General features: G+C 35.9%; 1 protein-coding gene and 1 long non-coding RNA gene across 4 annotated transcripts; one reads left to right on the top strand and one right to left on the bottom strand.

Annotated features, from left to right (window-relative positions):
- Nucleotides 1–189: 189 nt before the first annotated feature.
- LOC149951339 (ABC transporter G family member 20-like) lies at nucleotides 190–16642 on the bottom strand. 2 transcript variants are annotated; one of them, XM_090167965.1, is made up of 13 exons: nucleotides 16554–16642; nucleotides 15156–15283; nucleotides 14919–15078; nucleotides 13414–13568; nucleotides 12432–12633; nucleotides 11165–11341; nucleotides 10301–10630; nucleotides 8514–8691; nucleotides 6629–6744; nucleotides 4436–4772; nucleotides 3329–3415; nucleotides 606–822; nucleotides 190–494 (listed from the first exon to the last, which is right to left on the bottom strand). In XM_090167965.1, the coding sequence occupies exons 1-12, from the start codon at nucleotides 16623–16625 to the stop codon at nucleotides 611–613; spliced, it is 2154 nt and encodes a 717-aa protein (XP_090024091.1). In that variant the 5' UTR covers nucleotides 16626–16642; the 3' UTR covers nucleotides 190–494; nucleotides 606–610. The 2 variants fall into 2 exon arrangements, with proteins under 2 accessions (XP_090024091.1, XP_090024090.1); XM_090167964.1 differs by having other exon boundaries at nucleotides 190–822.
- Nucleotides 14526–15586, top strand: LOC149951340 (uncharacterized). 2 transcript variants are annotated; one of them, XR_016479842.1, is made up of 3 exons: nucleotides 14526–14841; nucleotides 14932–15103; nucleotides 15194–15586. It is a non-coding gene; the product is annotated as an uncharacterized LOC149951340 (long non-coding RNA). The 2 variants fall into 2 exon arrangements; XR_016479841.1 differs by having other exon boundaries at nucleotides 14924–15103.
- Nucleotides 16643–20699: the final 4057 nt, after the last annotated feature.

The raw sequence follows: 20699 nt of genomic DNA, 5'->3' as shown, positions 1-20699 counted from the left end.
TAATCGAACGCCGACCTCTATTTTGAAACACCCTGTAGTCATTCTTTGTAAGCAAAAATAAATAATACACGTTTTATAAGTTCATAAATGAATACTTTAACAGTCAGATTACTGACTTTACTCAAGACAATGCATATATTTAGGAAAACGTAATATATTTAGCAAGAAATATTTTATTCATACCTATTATATCACAAGAATATATTTATTAGTTCTTTTCGTGAAATTGTAGGAAAATAATTAAGAAATCCGCTTTCCATATGTAGTCCAACTGTCCAACAAATATGCCACGAAAAGAATACTAGATTTACAAAACAAATATCCGCGATCGGAAACCACCGTGGACAATAAAATGGCTAAGCCAAAGTCAACAAACATTCCATTTACATACGCTTACATAAAATATATCAGGGTTGCCACAATGAGAGATCTTCTGTAATGGCGATTTTGACCTTGAAATTGGTGATCACAACCTTGAAATTGATGATCTTAACCTTGAAATTGGTGAAGAATATAAATTGAAAATTTCCAAGATCTTATAAAATAACTATCATAAGCAGAACCATCTCGACCAAACAAAATGGCGAACTTTTGAATAATAAAACCTCTTTTATTTCTTTCTCTTAAAAGCTAGGATGGTTCCTATTAGGAAGATGGCTGACCACGTTCCGACACTGAGCAGTCCCAGCCAAACTGTCAGGCTGTCGAGGCCCCAGCCTTTGCTCATGACGGCACGCAAGGCCTCGCCTGGCATCGTCACTGGCAGGCAGCGACTGATAAGTCTCATGGTTGCTGACATTCCTTCCAGGGGCCAGATTAAACCTGAAAGAGGTCATAACGCTTTTAGCTTTGTTGAGTTAATCGCAGTAGCGTCACTAGATGGTGCGCTAGGTTTCACCTTCATCATTATTATACATTAATTTCTTATCTTATTGGAAATGATTCAATTTCTTGATCTCGTTAAATCCTATTATTTCGTGATTATTTAACTGTTGTTACGGGTTGTGGATGTAGACACCATTTTGAGGCATTGTTTCTATTCGGCCAAATCACTTCTTAATGGTGTCACTTCGATTACTTCTGCCTAAAATTACACTCAGTTGCGGGTTAAAACTTAAAAATATCCAGTACATTTGGTGGAAAGACACTAGCACGAATTTCCGTTAAACCAACGGCGGGAATTTCGAATTAATTCAATTTCAATTCAATTCAATTTTCATTATTAGGCCGGTTTATGGTTGAATTTCTAAGTATACCAGCACGCGTTATATAATTTTGGAAAATACATTCTATTTCGTTACATTTCAAAGTGATAATTTATTAATTAACATAGATAAGATTTTAAAACAGGTGTAATAATTTATTTTTAGTACTAAAAGACAGTGATGCGTAACTACAAAATTCCGTTTGGCGAGTCCAGGATAAGTATAGAACCGGTAATGTTGAGATTAACACGTTGACGCACATAAACCCGCGATTTGATGATTGATTAGGAGCATAATACTAAAAATACGCTATAATGAAGCTTAAAAATAAAAATCTACAATAAATATTTATTTATCCCTTTGAAATTTACGCAATAGACATTTTAGACATTCAACAGAAAATAGCGGGATTCAAAATTCCCGACGTCAATTTTCGGGAAATTCGTGCTAGTATCTTTCTGAAAAATTTAAGCTATTTTGCCTTTCTTAACCAGCAACTGAGTATAATTCTAAGACATTTTATCTAGAACCAAAAGTTACAATTTCAAAAAAGGTGCCAGTTCCAATACTTTCCAATCCCAATCATTTTCTGAATGGGACATAAAGCTCATAGAAGGGTAGACTTGGATGGACGTTTGTTCTGAGGAAGCAATAAGCCTGCCAATACCTACACCGCGTATAACATTCATTTCGAAAACGATTTCAATGTCACACTCTCAGGAATTGTCACTTTTGCTAGAGCTATACTAGTGCCATATTCAGTGTTGTATCGTCCACAGTCGGAATATTGCGAAAGGTAATATCGTTTTCTTTAATGGTCTGGTAATTATGGTCTATGGTTGACACCTACTGAAATATTAAATCAAGGCAGTTCTACAAACCACCTAACCACCTAAAAATGAAGATGTAGTGTTACAATTGGGTACAATGATATGTGGTGGTAAGAATTGACAATTCTGTCCAATAGCGTCGTCATGATAAATTTAGTTAGTTTTTATATTTTCTTGTTTACGGGTACAAATTTACTTCTATTTATTTATCCTAGTGGCAAGACCAGTAAATAGTTTTGCCCCACAAATTCACTTTCGCGCCCCTTTGTTTTTGCAAGTTCTCTCCCCCGAGTTGTTTGGTTTCCGCCTTCCATAAAAACTTGTCGAGGTTAACGGTTATAGTGGGTATAAGGAGCTGTTGGCTCGCGTGGCACAAAGGACCTGCCACCACCCTCCTACGTATTATAACCCAGCAATTAATGGCGATAGAAGTCACTACATGACTTGGTCCGAAGGTGGTGCCTTGTGTATAAGATTAGCTGATTTTTATTATATTTAAATAAAAAATATTGTCTAACACTAATTTTGATTTAAACCTTTTAGAAATCCAGCTAGAAAATGTAATTACTAAATGAGTAGAAATTTTTGAATTTGTAATTCAAATATAATGTAATATCTGAAAAAGTATCTGATTCATTTTGATTGGGGCAACGCTAAAAATCGTTACGAAATATTAATAAATACATGCTTTAAATAATACACTTACTATGTGACGGACCCCAAAACGTTACTAATTTTTCAAATCAATTAGTTACAACTAAATTAACTTTAACAAACTATTTAATTAAAAATACAACCACTTTAAATTTTCTCTAAAGCCAGGTTTCCACAAATGCTTGTATATTGTAAAATTCGGCTTGAACGAGAAATATTTTAAAATACATGCTCCCGCCACAATCATTTCAGTTTCCATGATCGCTTGAACTTTTGCTCGTAGCTTTCGCTTGCGAAACTGGATTGGTACAGTGTTCTAGCGACGATCAAATGCTTCTAGATATATCCATGGTTAAGCCAAAGTTTCGCGCGTCGGGTCTACCAACCTGACTGCAGTCAGCCAATGGGGAACTAGTTGTATTTCATAGTGCATTACCTCAATCCCAGATGGCGCCATGGTTCCCGTAGTTGGTTTATTAAGACGCAACGAAAAATTTAAAATAGAAATATTCTTAAAATCTCAAGCTTATTCATTTTGAAGATACAAGCGTCCGTGGAAACCCGGCTTAAGTTTGATTCACAAACTCAATATATTTAGCATAAGGTTGTAAGAGAGACAGTTCAATTTTTGTAGCTTACCACTTACGAAGAGGTTAGGATATGAAACAGCCATTGCGAATATAAGTACTGTGTAGAGATCCTTGAAGATTGCAGATAGGAATAATCCTGCAAATAGTAAAAATAATTCAGTTCGGAAGTTATTCCTATTACAAAACAAATTAAAGTTGATTGTTAGAAAAATTTGTTACTTATAATTTTAATTCGATTTTAAATTTTATTTTAAAGCATTTTTGCTACGACTTTTTGACGAGCTTAGCTTTTATTAAAACCAGAAGTATATTACTAACATCTCAGATAAGGTAATTTTAAATCTCATTATCCTGCATGTATCTTCAAAGGCTACCGCTGATTTTAAAAACTAAATTTGTCTAGGTTAACGGTAATAGTTAGTGTAGGGAGCTGTTGGCTCGATCTCGTGGCATGCTGGGCTTGCCACCACCCTCCTACGCATTGTAACCCGGCCACCTGAATTAAGGGCTTCAAAAGTCGCATGATGACTTAGGCCTAAGGTGGTGCCTTGGGTATTAGCCTAGCTGATTATTAATCGAAAATAGTACATATCGAAATAATTGATATTTATAATTTCTAAGACCTATGTAGATAATATCCCTACAAAGTGTTATTTCTACATTTTATATCGTTAGGTGAAATAGTAAATTTTGAACCGTGTATACATCCGCGAATTGACGAGTAAAATAGTTCCCATTGAAAACTACCTTGAACCCGCGGAGGTAAATGTTTCATTTTAATATTTCTCAGTATTATAAAATTCTTGAAGTACTGACTCTCTTTCGTCTCGTTTAATGTTTTTGGTGGTTATTAGGGTTTACATTTGGTATTTAATTATACAGCATTAATTAGCGAATTTAAAAGTAGATGGCACCATGGTCTCTATATTTTATTTCAATTCGGTTATATTATAAAACGCAGGGCTCGAAACTTTGTTACGAGGTGAAATCATGGACACAAGCGCGCGTAATAATGAACTTTTCTTTACGTTTGTAAATGTACGTCGAAATGTTGAGTGGAAACCAAGTCTTACCAAGTAATTTGTGCGCTTAAGCATAAACTATTTGTGCTTTACTCTTGAAACATGTACCTTTGCTGGCTCCCGTAATAACTTACCGAAAACTATTCCGCAAAATCCTTCCAGCGTTAAGAATAAAATGACCAGAAGCAAGCTGCCTTCGCAGTGAGAACGAAATAGAACGAATTGAACTATCATCACAAGTAGCACTTGGACGAACACCACGACGATATTCGTCAGCACGTGAGAGAAGACTATGTCCGTTGTTTTTATCGCGCATACTTGGAGTCTCTCGAAAACACCGTTTTGCTTCTCGAGCACCAGACACACAGCCGTCAACAGAACAGGCAAATAGTGCAGCACGTACAGGAGCGTATTGGGAGTGAAGTAGTCATTGAATGATATTTCGGGGTGGCCGTAGATGGGCTTCTCGAACTAGTCAAGAAAATAACACCCATTAGGTTATGTAATAGGCTACGAAGCAAGATAGATTCCCAACAATCCTAAATAAATTATAAAAATTTAATCATGATTTTAGAGTTTCAATGTCGGTTTAATCATTCCATTCAAAATTTAATCATTTAACCATCATTTAATCATGATTTAATCCATTTAATCATGATTTAATCCATTTATCATGATTTAAACCATTTAATCATGATTTAATCCATTTATCATGATTTAATTCATTTATCATGATTTAATCCATTTGTCATTATATAATCCATTCATCATGATTAAATAAATTTATTCATGATTTAACCCAATTGATCATGATTTAATCAATTGATCATGATTTAATCAATTGATCATGATTTAATCCAATCGATCATGATTTAATCAATTGATCATGATTTAATCCATTCATCATGATTAAATAAATTTATTCATGGTTTAATCAATTGATCATGATTTAATCCATTTATCATTATTTAATCCCTTTATCATGATTTAATCCATGTATCATGATTTAATCAATTTATCATGATTTAATCAAATTATCATGATTTAATCCATTTATCATGATTAAATCCATTTATCATGATTTAATGCATTTATCATGATTTAATCAATTTATCATGATTTAATCAATTTATCATGATTTAATTCATGTATCATGATATAATCCATTTATCATTATATAATCTATTCATCATGATTAAATAAATTTATTCATCACGACTTAAACCGTTTAATCAGGATGTTATCTGTTTAATCACGATTTAATCCATTAAATCACGATTTAACCCGTTTAATCACGATTTAATCCATTCAAGCATTATCTAATCTGATGAAGAATGCATTTATTATTCCTTAGGAAGAAAGACTTTGTTGACACGATCAGCGGGCATCATAGTCGAATTAGTTAAAGGAGTTTACTATTCGAGCATGAGGAGGATTCGGAACAACATTAAAAATTGTCACAATAAGAGTCAACATAGTCATTATCCTTGTGTGAAAATAAATATAATCTTACATATGACTCAAAATAATCATGATAGAGAAGCACCAAAATGTAAAGGTTCTATTCGGTTTGAGTCTATTTGATCGACTCCCAAATGATCGAACGGGTCCCATTTGATCGAATTTCCATTTGATCGAATTGCATTTGATCGAATGGCATTTGATCGAACGAAATTTGATCGAAAGCTACTGTAGGGTAAAACTACTAGTTTTTGGGAGTAAATCGAAAAGGCAACGGTGCATACGCGCCTACGGCGCGCGTACATCAACCTTACCTCACCTAACCTAACCTAACCTAACCTGACCCTATTTATATATATCAAAAACAACGGGCCGTTATCGTCGATGTCATAAAAAATTCCATCATATAGTGTATAAAGTAAAAATCTCTTCATCGTTGTGGCTTAATACAGTTAAAGCAATGAATTATTCCATCATTATTCCTTCTGCACTTAAGCAATGAATTATTCCATCATTATTCCTTTTGCACTTCATATTGACATTCGGTAAAATAAAAACATACCAACTGGTACTATAAATACTTTTGAATTCGATCAAATAGTATTCGATCATTTGAAGGTTCGATCTTATGAAACAAATGACAAATGGGATTCGATCAAATGGAATTTCGATCAATTGCAACGTATAATGATCGACTGTCGATCACATATTTTTCTATCAAATGGACCAACACCTTCTATCCACGCAACCCAAACTACATCCTAGTTTAATACACACTAAGAAAGTATGTTTTAAATTTTTGGTCCGGTGCCGTTTTGTTGATTTGTTTCTTGGGGATAAACTGTACGAAAAATCCGGGTTCTTACCCTAATTGGTATTGAGTCAGCATGTGGCGGATAATCCAAATCCGTCAGTTTTTCCGATATAAGCTTTTGGAAAGCTTTCCAAAATATTAACTGAAGGTTTAAAGATGTTATATAATCTGAAATAAATAATTTGTATTAACAATAAATCTATTAGTTCCACGTTTACCAATTAGTCTACATTTTGAGGCATTCGCTAAAAACGACTTGTAGGGAGTTCTGATTCATGGATTTCACGACATTTGACTCAGTACATTACTAAAATATTAACAAGGGTTAAATCGTTGGCACAAGTATGGAATACTAAAACCTCATTGTTTTTCTACGCTCGTGCTGACGCATCTTTATAACGCGTAATGTAGGCCCCGAAAGACGACTCATTTAAAGTATTTTAATTTATAAGATAAACATCTCGAAGTTAAACAAAAATGAACGGAATTTCCCAAATGGTTTTTATAGTACTTTTGTACAAAGTAGAAGATACGTATTTATATTCAGCGTAGTCTATGGCTACGTTCAGCAGCAGTCAACGGAAAAAAACCTGGTGGATTTGATATTTTCCACCGATGAGCTTTTTCGTCATAATGACGTCGTAAGTTGCTGAACGCTTTTATTCAGTCATCGGTGTTTTTTAAAACGCCGTAGCTTTTATAATAGTTTTACGTCAGTAATGACGTCAGTCATCGGAAAAACCGACTCTTCCAGCCGATGACTTCGGTGAGTAACCGATGACTATCGTGACGTCAAAACCGGAAACGCAAAAAAGCGTACAGTAGGAAACCGAGGTCACCGATTACTAATCGGTGAGTCCGATGAGCTCTGCTGAACGTACCCTATGCTTCCTTTTAAGATTAATAGTACAAATACAGCACTTCCGCGAAAGCGTCACCTTCAATCAGATCATAGCCATGCTTTTTCTGTAATTTCATTTTCATAAATAGATTCGGATTTTGAACGAATGCCGTAGAGGGCGCCACAATAAACATTCAAGTGGTGTATTTGAGCTCAGCTATCACAGAATCCACTAAACCATAAATATTATAACTGTACAAAAAACGTTGATGAGAGAACCAAGATTTCATTTCGGATAAGGTTTATACTGTACAAACCCCTTTTAGAGCTAAAATCTATTTACGGCTTGAACCCCCCTCTTGAAACTTAAATGAAATGTTTTGTTTCGCGGGGATTAGAATCTACAGCCCCACCCCCCTTAAGTACGCACTTGAGGACAGTGGCTATGGGTTGAAAAGTTGTTAGAACTTTCGTCTGGCAGCAAGAGGAGCCGAGTTCCATACCAGCTATTGGCACTGGGTAAAAACTCGGAACAATTCCCTCTGCCGTCAGTTTTCAAGCTCTCTTCCCATTGGTTAAAGGGGTTTTCCCTTTCCATAAAGACTTGTTGAGGCTAACGGTAAAATTGAGTGAAGGGAGCTGTTGGCTCGCATGGCATGACTTGCCACCACCCTCCTACGCATTGGAACTTGAACACCTAATTAAAAGGTAATAAAAGTAACTAGCTGACTTTGGCCTAACCTCCCTCCCAAGCCCCTAGGCTTCATCTATATTAGGACCCCTCTGAGATTTGTTTAGACTCGTCTTAGGTCCGCTCCCTTTGGAAGATGCTCGCGGGGTTCTAGACTAAAGTCTACTCAGCCTATTGTTTTATCCAGTTGGGGTTTAAAAATGGGTTATATTTAGTAAATGGTAATCTCAATCTTTGAAAAGGGCAAGCCGGGTTTAAAGATAGCACCCTAGCATATAACTGTTTCAGATTTGTGTTTTTACTTCCTAGATTTACCAAAATTTCATGTGGGACTTCAGATTACGTCTTTATGCCTAATACGTTCTCTTTGTATCGCTGTCATAGTGCGCGTGAGGGCTTATTTACTTGTGTTATCCATGTACATCTTCATCGAAGCACAGTGCGCAGTGAGATTGTCGGTGTATATCCCGAGATGCAGACGATTGTGCAAGCACTGAGAGAAATCTTTATGAATGAAAAGGACAACCTTGCTTTCACCCAATTTCACCGATCGTATTCCATCTTCCATTCTTGAGAAATTTTTCTGAAATATGGAAATACTGATATGAAAAAGTTAACAAATGTACTAGACCAACTTCAAAGTTCCTGAAGTTAAGGTTCTCAAGTTATAGTGTGAGGAAAGCAACAGCTATCACTCATTGGTTTTTCACATTATCTCTATGGATATTGTCATCTGAACCCTAAAATTGTCAAGATTAGTCAATTTTGACTTTGGAAACGATTAGATTGATTTAATATGACAATTACCCAAAATAAAGTAGTAACTTACAAGTAAGTGTAGCTTGAAAACCAAATTATTAATTCGAAACTAATGACACAACTCAGATCATCAAATTACCACTGTTAACTTTTTTAATTTGGGTTAAAATTTTAGTTCATTAAGCATTTCATACCTTTGGACAATAATAATATTTTTAGAAATTATGTTTAATTCAGAGAAAACGGCATGGTATTAGAAGATAAAACTTATTTAAACTAACGAACGACTGAAGAAGAGCCTCGGCTCGAAACGTCTTGTATAAAATAAGTTTTATCTTCTAATACCATGCCGTTTTCTCTGAATTAAACATAATTTCTACTAATATTCACCATGGTAAATAATAAGTTTAATATATAAATAATATTTTTATTAATTTATTAAATTGAACCGTTACGCGGTTCTTCCGCCGATAGGCCTTCAAGGCGAAGTTATAAGTTAAGACTTTTCACTAGTAAATATTTAGTTTTTAACCAAAAAAATGATGGAGAAGGTAATTAAAATAAGTTGCCCCTCCCAGAAAGGAATTTGAGAGGGACATTGCACCTCTGCCTAAGTCCCTGGCCAATAAACTTTTTTAGTAGAGTCGTCGAGGCCAGGTAAATCACTACGCCCATGCCCCAAGAGAGCCAATTTATTTGTAACAATACGTTTTCAGTGAGAAGCTCGAGAGATGTTTCAATTTGGGCCCCCAGGATGTATTGACCTTTGTAATTTGTACGAGGATTTTGTTTATGGTTTCGGTCCATTAGATTATTTTAGTGGCTTTAGACTGTCCAATACCTTGTGTCACTCCGAGTGCTTCTCAAACTCTCGAAGACCGAAAAAACTTTAGTTTTCGACCAAACCAGAAGTGAGCAGAAGAATTAGGTTATTGGTATCGACACAAATAAATAAAATGTGAAATGTCCTTTTAAGCGATCTCGTTAGCGAGGACTACTCTCGTGAATCCATTCATTTCTTCCCTTAAAATCTTGTTGTATCAATACGCTTTTTTATCTGTGGGTGGAGAATTTATGGTTTTAAGTCAACGACTAGAAACGCGAAAGTTCTCGGAAATACCTGTACACGTATAGGAAATTTGTTAGTTATCAATAGCAAAAAATATTAATATTGAAAATATTTCTTGTTCACTCGAAAAATGCGTATTAAAATTTTACGAAATAAAATTACGCTTTGGCAAAACATTCCAAGTTTTCAAACGTTGCGAAACAAAATCTATTTAAGTCACGACATTTTACCATCGTCACAACCAAAAAGCTCCACCCACATGATGAAAGTTGTCAGAATACCTCTTGCAGTTACATATTCATGGTATGAATACATTCATCCTATTATAGCTTTAAATGAAGAAATGAGGCCCGATTATTCTCACCTGGAGGACAGGTGCTTCCGCCAAGTACTTCAAATATCGATCACTAAAATCTGCTGGATCTTCCTCGTTCACGATCGCTACTGGTATATCGATAAGTTTTGTCCCGATGGCCAAACCGAAACAAAGCATGACAATAGCGGGCAGGCCAAATTGGAAGAGCAGCACGAAGAGATTTCGTGTCACGACCTTCACGTTTTTATTCAGAAGAGCGAGGACGTTACGAGTGGATCTGTCTTTGGTTCGACGACGAAAGTTAGATGCGCTGTTGTTTCGGAGATTCCAGTCGTCAATACATTTAAATTTGTTTAGCTTTCCGACGGTTACATCACTCTGAAATAACACGATGAATAGAATAAAAACTTGTAGAAGTTAACGGTAATGGTAAGGGTAAGAAACTGTTGGCCCGCGTGACACGAAAGGCTTTCCACCACCCTCCTTTTAATAAAAATAATTATAATAATAATAATTATTATTATTATAATCAGCTAGGCTAATACCCAAGGCACCACCGTAGGCCCAAGTCATTGAGTGACTTTTAATGCATTTAAACAGTTGGCCGGGTTACAACGCGTAGGGGGGTGGTGGCACGCCCTTCATAAGATCGAGTAACGTGCATTTAAATATTTTCTTTGCGCATGACAATGTTCTCTTGAAGCATTACTTTTAGTGAAGTTCGTTGCTTTTAAACTTAAGGATTAGTTCTTAGACATTAATTTCACTGTTTTTTTATTTATTTCGTGTATTGTGGGCATGCACTTGAATTATACATTTGTTTATGCAAGGTAATGGAAAATACCAGACATCGTGAGATAAATGGTGGAAAGGGCACAGTTTGACTCAATTAATATGTAATGATAAACTTACTGGAGCCGTTTGCTGTTGGATATTTCTCCTCGAAAATAGAGTACCCATGGCTACATTTTGATTTAATGGCACGCAAATTCGGTAAAAGCACACCTCCAAACTGGTTTCGTTGAAGAGTTGAAGTAAATGGGACGGACTACACTCGGCGACTAAAGAGCCGTCTCTCATCAAGCCCACCTTCAAAAATATAAAATCATGTGTCAAATCACGCAGCAGTTGGAATTTTTTTTTGTTAGAGTAGATGGGACAATACAATCCACTAACCGCTATGATATGTGTAAAAGCCACGCCAACGGGGTAAACTTGGGGACAGGGGTGGGACACCCGTGGCGGAAGTTTTCCGACCTCCCGTAGGGGGATTGATGGTCGTCCTCAAACGGCCATCCACAAACCCTGCCTCCCAGACGCAAGGGAATACAGGAGTACGCCGCTACCCCCGGCAAAAATAGGTAATTTATTTCGTTATTACATTAACTAATATGGCACCATCTTACTTGCAAAATCAAGTATATCAAGAAATATAATTTGAGTAAAAAATTATTTAAGTTTAAAAAATAGTACTACGCAATGAAATTTTAAAAAGACTCGATAACTTGAAACTAAATGCTCTATGTTTTTCGTATTTTTTAACCAGACTGTATTTATACTTAAGGATAATATATTTAAGCGTTCCTCTCAATATTAATTATGAACATGATAGTCATTATCCCCAAGTATAAATAAATGCATTATTGATTTTTCTCTAAATGACAGTTGCAATGCTCTTTTGAAAAACGACATAAAAACAATTTCCCTTAAGTCGAGTTACATGGTTTTAGAATTAAGGTAGTTTTTTATCTGAAAAAGATTAGTGGAAACGTGATTCTTTTACATATCGTTGCCCTGCGCATTATTTTTTTATTGTTCATTTGTCACACCAAACGGCACGAGCCAGTTCCACGTGCAACGTAAATAAAAGCGTGCGAAATCGAAAAAGGTTCGATACTTGGGGCCTAATTTAAGGTTGCAGAAGCGAGTGATCTCAAAATTAATTTCGCGTATATTAAAGACAAAATAACAGTTAAATAAACCCTGGGGTTCCGTGGAAGGATCATAGGATCTTTGTTGGTGTCCAGAGTCTTTTATGATAAGTAAAAAATATAAGTTGGGGTTCCGCCAGAATTAGGTGGATAATTTAGGGTTCCATAGCAAAAATAAATTGGGAAACGCTGTTCTAGTCTATCGAAGCGCTACAGCGTTGCGTTAGCAATTTAATTGTTGGTACTACCGTGGTAGCTTCTTTGGCTTCTTGAATGTAGTGTGTCGTGAGTATAACGGTCTTCCCTTTATCTTTAGATACGGACATCAAGTACTTCCAAATAGTATCTCTCAAAACGGGGTCGATTCCGACCGTTGGTTCGTCGAGGATCAACAGAGGCGGATCGTGCAACAGGCTCGCAATAAGGGATACTCTTCTTTTCTGCCCACCGCTGCCAACGAAGATACCATGAGTAAATGGACAAGGGTTAAGTCAGACCGTTTTAAACATATGCCTTACATGGCTAAAGGGACAAGAATAGCTTTTACAATGTTGACCTAGAGATTAGGGTCGTTCATATTTTAATTATTTCTTAAATGCTGAATGGTTACCCTCTAAACTTGTTCCAAAGTATCAATACCTTAGAGCAAGAGTCAAGAAAGTCTGAAAACCCCTATTTGAAAAAACTAGTTTTAAGTTCGAAATCTAGTATAATAACAATGATAGTCTAATAATGAAAATTGATAAAAAATAGAGTGAAAATATATATGGAAAATTTTGTACTGAGTCACCTTAATTTAAAAACACTCAAGGATTCTTATTTTGAATTTCTTTCAATAGTCACGTATCTCGACTTACTTGACATTTGCTCTCAGGTAGCCGTATGTAAACATAATTCATAAGAAAGGTGGATAAATTAAACCAAAACAGTGTAACTTAGCATAAGAACAAACGGTGCCTTTTAATTATTATAAATATGGTTCCAGTCAAGTAGCGGTTTGTCTGTTTTATCTTAAAATCAACTAATCCGTTTTGCTTAATAAGTCGTTAAATTACCTTGCGTACTATTACTGTTAGGTCACTTTCTCCTCTATCATTACCATTTAAATCAAGTCTATTAGACCCATTACCATACGTAAACAATAAAAAAGGACCAGCGTACTTGAGATGGTTCTCAACTTCTGATGAATTTTAAATTTAATAAAGCCAATATTTGTAATTTATTAATCACCTCAATTTCCCAACTTTTCTGGTCAATGGCGTTATTCGAAATATTTTGGATAAAACATCAATTCTTTCCTTAATGACTTTCTGAGAAACTCCGTTGATTCCGCCGAAAAGGTGCAACGTTTCTTCGATGGTCAGATCAGGGAATAGGGCCAATTCCTACGAAATTGATTAATTTTTAGTTATTAATTTTGGTTTAATGGAAGATTTCTTAATTATAATAAAAAACAAACAACACGATTCTTTTCTAGGCTGTTTTTCTGTTTAAACCTTAATTAATTTCAAATACTGATTTGAATTGAGTAAAACTAATTGTCGCTTCGGTAAATTCTGTTAAACTATCTATTTCCACTTTAAATTGATAAAACCTAAATTTATTTTAAAGTGTCCAAATTATGTGCGTAGTTTGAAGAAAACAATATATGTTTTTGTAAATACTCAATATCTGTTTTCCGTCAAAAGGCAATGAAGCGTAACTGTATCCGTGGTTCTGCGGTAGAACGCTCACCTGTCGTCCAAGAGGACTCGGGTTCGAATCCCGGCCGATTAAAAAACTGTACTACACCCAATGACAAAAAGAGGGCGCTTTTGGAAAAACCTTTTCCCTGATTCTAAGAAACTGGGTACGCAGTGATTACCCTTTGCCCCGAAAATGCGAACGCGTTCGCAGGCCTGACAGACAGACCCACCCACAGACAGATGGACAGACACGGTGGTTGCATAACCACTTCCTAGGGTACAAAGTCCCCTCGGAGAGGTCATTAAAAATGGTTTAATTTAAAAAAAACACCCCACTGTTGTCTAATAAATAAAGCGCCATCTCAGGTGCAAGTCAGTTTGCGACTTATGTTCCGTTTATTCTAAAGAGAAAGAAATGGTGAACATTATAAACCCATTAACGGGTTAATGTTTATAGCTGCATTTCAGCAAAGATAATATAGAACTTCGTACCCTAGATTCGAATTCTGAGAGCTTTCTGATTGACGGTTTTTTAAATCAGTCTCCATTGGTCGCTGTATTGTCTTATCAGGGCAAACTTTGATAACGTTTTTGTCTTTATTTGGTTACCATGGTAACATTGGAGGTAATTTGTTCGGAGTTCCGGAAGGGAGTGGATTTACGCTATTGGCTACGCGCGAGCCAGTTACTTCAAATCTATGGTACGACGTTTATTTTATCATTGCTAACACGGTAGCTCTTTTGAGGGAAAATAATTGGGACATTAAAACAACTGGTAAAACATGGACAATGACCGCCTGTAGAGGATGTTGTGGGTTTTCGATGTGGTGGAATACGCGTAAATGAGTGTAATAGTTTAAGTAAGAAAATTTTCATAATATGTGTGGGTAGCACCAGGTTCGCCACGTGATAACGATTACCAGGAGTAACCACCATACCCTTCCGCCTTTCCTCGAGTAATATTCATCACAATGTAAGTGGAGCATATCTTCCAACAATCATGTTAGCCTGAATACATTCTGACTTTTAGTAATGAAATTGGGGTTTTACTTGAGGCATATAGCCAACGTCAGGTCCAGGAATACGAGGATGCAGTCTGCTGTTGACATCGTTCGAAAACTGTACTTTCCCGCTATTTAGTCTCAAGGACTTTGTAATACATTTCAGAACGGTGGTCTTGCCACATCCACTGGGCCCGAGTAGAGCGTAGCTGTACGGAATAAAAATTATAAACGGTGAGTTTTGAAGTTTCATTTTAAGACGCCGATAGCTTTTGCCATTTCTTACATTTGTCCTTTCATAACATTGAGGTTTAATCCATTTAGGACTGTTTTATGTTTTGATGACTTTCCGTACGAGAACAACCCATCCACGACATGCACCGCAATTTGATTGGTCGCCTTCGTATCTCTAGTCTATAATTTAAGAAATATAACCAGCAGCACATGGGTTACACGAATTTCGAAACCTTTGATTGTATATTCATTTGTTTTGCGATTGTGTGCCTCCCAAACTATAATCAAAACAACGTCACTGAATTCAACGTAACCGGATTTTACCAATAAGCCTTTTAAGTTTACATAGAGCCTTTTTTTTTCTATAAGTAATACTTTTGACAGTGTACGATAAATTTCATATAATACATTAGCTCAGTAATAATTATGGTTCTCAAGACAATTTCTTGAAATCTAATATATCTGTTCAGATAATAGAAAGTTTATTCGTTTGCGCCGGCTGAAGCCGTTAAATTAGATAACATTGCAGGTGTCATCTGAGATAGTTCTAAAACCTGTTAATGGGATTAAAGCACTTTTGATATGACAAAGATCTTAAAAAGAGATGTATAGTTACCATTAAAGCAGTACAAATAAATTAAAAAGATAGCTAATAGTTAATATGGAAAAAGGTCAAAAATATATATATTTCAGTGAATTCGATAGTAATTTAAGACATGTAAGTAGGTTGTGGTGAAAGACGTGATACCACAATAATGATATCACCAAAAACCTAGGCTTAAGATGTTTTGATAATGTCTATCGAGTTATGAGTCAGTGACAGTTCTAACACAGGGTCTTTCAAGGGTTATGAGTTGCCACACATGTTACATATGCTAAAAAAGTATGTTAAATATGTCATATAAAAAGTATATTTCTTATTAAACTGGTAATGTTGTTTGCAACTAACATTTTACTTTGCAGTCTCCCACTGGTTTTGGCAAAGATTATTCGGGGCTAAATACGTTAGACACTGACTGTATTAAACTAGGTTGCCTCTAGCGAACAATTTTCAGGACCTACGCGTTTGGAAAGACTATTCGTAAAATATCTTGAAATTTACGTTCTTATTTTTTTAAACTTGGTCAGACCACTTATGAAAATTATTTATTTGCACATTAACTTTTACTCTGCTTACGACAAACATTTCGTAATTCGACCCAAGGTAGATTTATTTCCACTATTTCATCGCGATCCTAATGGTTTAGAATTAACCAAACATTTCTCAACTGTACAAATTTTGCATAGCCAAATATTATAATATAATATTTTCCATATAAAATCTATGAGAGAGAAACTCTGCTATTTTAAAATTGTAATTTTTGTAGATCTTCGAACCCTAGGGGCTCGAAGTGACTGGTCTTATTGATATCCCTGATTCACACTTAAAATATTGAAAACGGATACTTACTGGGGCCACAGTCTCTGAACTTGAAATATTATTCCAATTTTGAACATAAAAAGAGCTCTTGGCGAACGTCATGACTCTCGCAGTGCCCAGAAACAAATTTATTCGATAATTTGACTTGCTTTCGTAAATATTAATTCAAGGGTTTTAACACATGTATTGTATAGCAATTTTACTGCTGCGTACATCATTGGCAAGTTACAGCGACCTTCCTTAATGTAATCGAAGAATTCGGAGACTACAATCTCTTATCTTCATAAATAATGTGGAAGGAGGCCGTGACCGCTGGATTAGTTTTATCTTTCAGAAATTCAAGGCCTTGTTAACGAAGGCGAATTTTCTCGGACGATGCTTTTCCTCATTTTTATTTCTAAATCAAAAGTGCGATCATAAAACTAGATTTTGTGTGTGAGAAGCCTAGGCTGGGCGGACTTCTCTTGAACATGGGACACTATGGATGTTTAAAAACGGTTTCTGTCACTTAAGGACAGTCACTGTAGAATATCACAGTTCGATCAAATTTTTAACTACAGTTAAAGTGAATATAACCTACAAAGCAATCTTTTTGGAAGACCCCTTCAATTTTTCAAACCTCCCTGAACAGTGGCGCCTAATATTTTTAAAGCCAAAGACAAGAGAGGCCAGAGTTGCAAATACCAGAGGTTATATTCCCTGTAATAAAATTGTAAGAACTTGCTAAATTTAACACCGTATTACGATCAAAGAACATTTATTGATACTTAGTTATTATTTAAGTAAACCGATAGGCTAACTGTTTATTCTTACCCTAGGTTCCCGCCTTTGACAATACTCCCACTTAAATCACGCAAACCGGGAATCCATACCTCTACTTGGAATGCTTATCGCGGCAGATTTTCGTCTCGATGTGGCTGACGGTTTCTTTGACGTCAATATGTTAACTTAACCAACAACTACGTGAGAGGGGAGTGCGCGCAAAGGTGTTTTTTTATCTCGTAGGCGGGGCCAAAGCCGTCAGAGGGATCTTACCATACGCGATACGGCGAGTTAAGCATTCCAAGTAGAGGTATGGATTCCTCCGCCAACTTAAGCCCCAAGTCTTAGCTATGAAATTGGGGAAAAACGAGATTCGGCACTTTCACACAGCTATGACTCTAGCGGAAAAACTAATCAACAAAAAAGGAAATCCATATCGTATTCCTGAGATTTCAAACATATTTCACAATTACATCTTTAATTAAAGGGACTTTCAAGTGAGCTCTGAAGTCAATTTGAAATACGTCATTCGGTCGCCGTTCGTTGTTGTTCTCAAAAACGCCGCTTCACTTTCTGCGTAGAGAGGTGGCGCTAGTGTTCAGTGAAAATTTGAATTGAGTTGAGCTCACTTGAAAGACCCTTTAATTCCGAATAAACCTAAATCAGTTATTTGAAAAAGGAAAGTTCATTTATACGTCGCTCGATATGTCGCCGTTAAAATTTCAGTTCCACAGGGACGCTCAGACTGTGAAAGAAACAGCAGAATAAGTGAGGATAACGTGATGCTACCGTTCTAGCGTGTACTTAGTACTTAGGCGGTTTTAGATATGATCTCTAAAAGATAGATGTTATTGTGTATTTGTAAGTTAGATCGCAAGACTATCTAAGTTTGAAACGAATAAAATTTTCACGGTAGGCTAATGACTGGCCAAACTGGCTACATGAATCCACCTGGTGGTGAAAAACTGAAACTTCTGCACAAATGCATCCTTCGTAGATAGCAAGAGGTAGTATAGATGGTAGGGATGACGAGGATTTGGAAGATTTGCTCATTTTCTTCGCCAGGTAGCGTAGATCCTAATTTTGATTTTTCACACGCCTGTCTAGTGCAGAATACATGGGCTCTTATGCCCAATTCAAACTTAGGTGAGCCTTCATAGTTTTCTGGTTAGATTATTGTTGTTAGTGCATCCTATTCAAGAAAAAAGATAAGTTTAAAATTTACTTTTAAATTGAATTAGGTATTTACAAACTTCCATCAAACGGTAGCTAAAAAGCGTTAAGCCTTGGTAAGATATATGAATATTTTATTGTGGATAATATTAAAATCAATTTAAGTGCTAAGTTAAAAAAAACGAAAAACTTTGATTTTCGTAAAAGGAATAATTATATTCGTGTGGCAGCCACGTCGATTCGTTTGTCTCTCACGGATTAAGTTGTAAAAAGAGCTCCGACCGTCTTTCTCGCCATGCCGCTGTAAACGACATTCTGAAACATGCTCTTGTTTCAGCCACTTATTACTATAATTGAATATTTTTCGAGAATAAACCCGGCCACCTGTTTAAAGGCATAATAAGTCGCTACATAACTTGGGCCCAAGGTGGTGCCTTGGGTATTAGCCTAGCTAGTTGATTATTATATTCCACCATGGCATAAAAAACCTGAGCAAGACAATGAAAACTGTAATAATAATTATAATACTAATATTATATTGTTATAATTATTATTATTTTCATTATATTATATTTATATGGTAACTAATTGTTTTGGTTTTGTAATGAAATATTATAATTTTGTTTCTAGTTTTGAAAAAACCCCAAATTCAATTGGTAGAGGTATTGAAACTCGTAATATTTCATATCGTATTAAAAACTCTAGTTATACAGGTAAAAGCAATATATTCATTAAAGTGAAGCTTCTTTCCTTGGCTATTAATTAACTTTTGATTTGAATTATTTTAAATGAAATACGTTCCATAAAGGAATGTACTTTAAATAAAGTTAATGAACACATTTAACATCACCATCCACAACTATTGTTGCTGCTGGTGGGTCTTATACAAATAAAAGGAACACATTATTAAAACACTTTTATGAATAAATTGGGTAAAAGATCTTTAAAAATACCAGAAGATATCCCACGAAAAGTAAAATCGGAAATTAACTTTGTGTTAAATCCACATTATTATACCAAAGCCAGAAAAGAACAACGAATTTAAAATCTCAATTACCAACAACTCTGTCTGCAAAACTGACAAGATTAATATCAGTACAAAAGAGCGGGTACGATAAACAACAACATTTCAAAGAAAGGTAGAAGGTATACCGAAGCTGATAAGCAAGTGGCTTTGTAGATTTTTTATTAAAGCCCGAAGGCTTATCGTCGGTTAGGAGAACTTTGAGGAAATGGTTAGAAGATGTCAGTATTGACCCTGGCTTCAACGATAATATTTTCTAAGCGTTGCAAAAAAAAACGAGAAAGTGACTTCAATGGCTGGCCTGTTGTATAACCCTCCAAAGGACCACGTTGACGGGTTTATAACGGCCATAGCAAAAAAAGAAAAAGTCTTGGCTAGTGAAGCCTTTGTGGTTATGCTTCATGGAATTTTCAAGCCCTGGAAGCAAGTTCTGAGTTTCTCATTCGCCAGAGGAACAACAAATTCGGGAAATATGGAAGAATTTGTCAAAGAATGCATAAGCAGACTAAAAGCAATTGGCCTAAATATACGTGCTATTATAGCCGACCAAAGACCAACCAATAGAAGTCTATTCAATAGGTTCAAATTTCCGAAGAACGCCCATATTTTATACATGGAAATAATTAGGAATAACTTTCGAACTTACATAATGGAAATAGATAGTAAACCTATTAGATTCCATTATGTAGATCAATGATCGAACTTGGCCACTGCGTTTGGCCCGAAACTTAAAAGACATATACACCAAAATACATTTTCAAAAATGAGGGTTCAAGATGCTGCACAGATCTTCTCCCACACATAAGTATATGTATTTGTACCCCGCTGCTCCGCCTTAAGCACTACAGCGGCCACCTTAAACAACCAGCCCTGGACAAAAGTGCGCTTTGCGAAACAACGTTCGGCCAGTGAGACAGCCATTTTGACCGCCTCACATATAGCAAACAAACGCCCTCATCACGGCCCAACAAAAGGCGACACCATGGGCTGCCCGAGACCCACCCTCGCACAGCTGAGGACTAGAGTGGCTTCCTCTTCCACTGCAAACTACCCTCCTTACGTGGAGACAGTTGAAATTTAAGTTGTGAAAAACATTTTTGGTTGCCATGGCAAAACGAATGGCCATTGAAAATTTTCCCTTAAAGAGCTTTCAAGGTACATTAAGAGACGTCTACTCAACTACCGGGTTTGAAAAAAATCGGGGATTAGCAATTCGG

Source organism: Leiobunum rupestre, chromosome 3 (assembly GCF_980474605.1).
Source record: "Leiobunum rupestre chromosome 3, qqLeiRupe1.1.hap1, whole genome shotgun sequence".
Taxonomy (NCBI): domain Eukaryota; kingdom Metazoa; phylum Arthropoda; class Arachnida; order Opiliones; family Sclerosomatidae; genus Leiobunum; species Leiobunum rupestre.
This window is presented reverse-complemented; position numbering and strand designations above follow the sequence as displayed.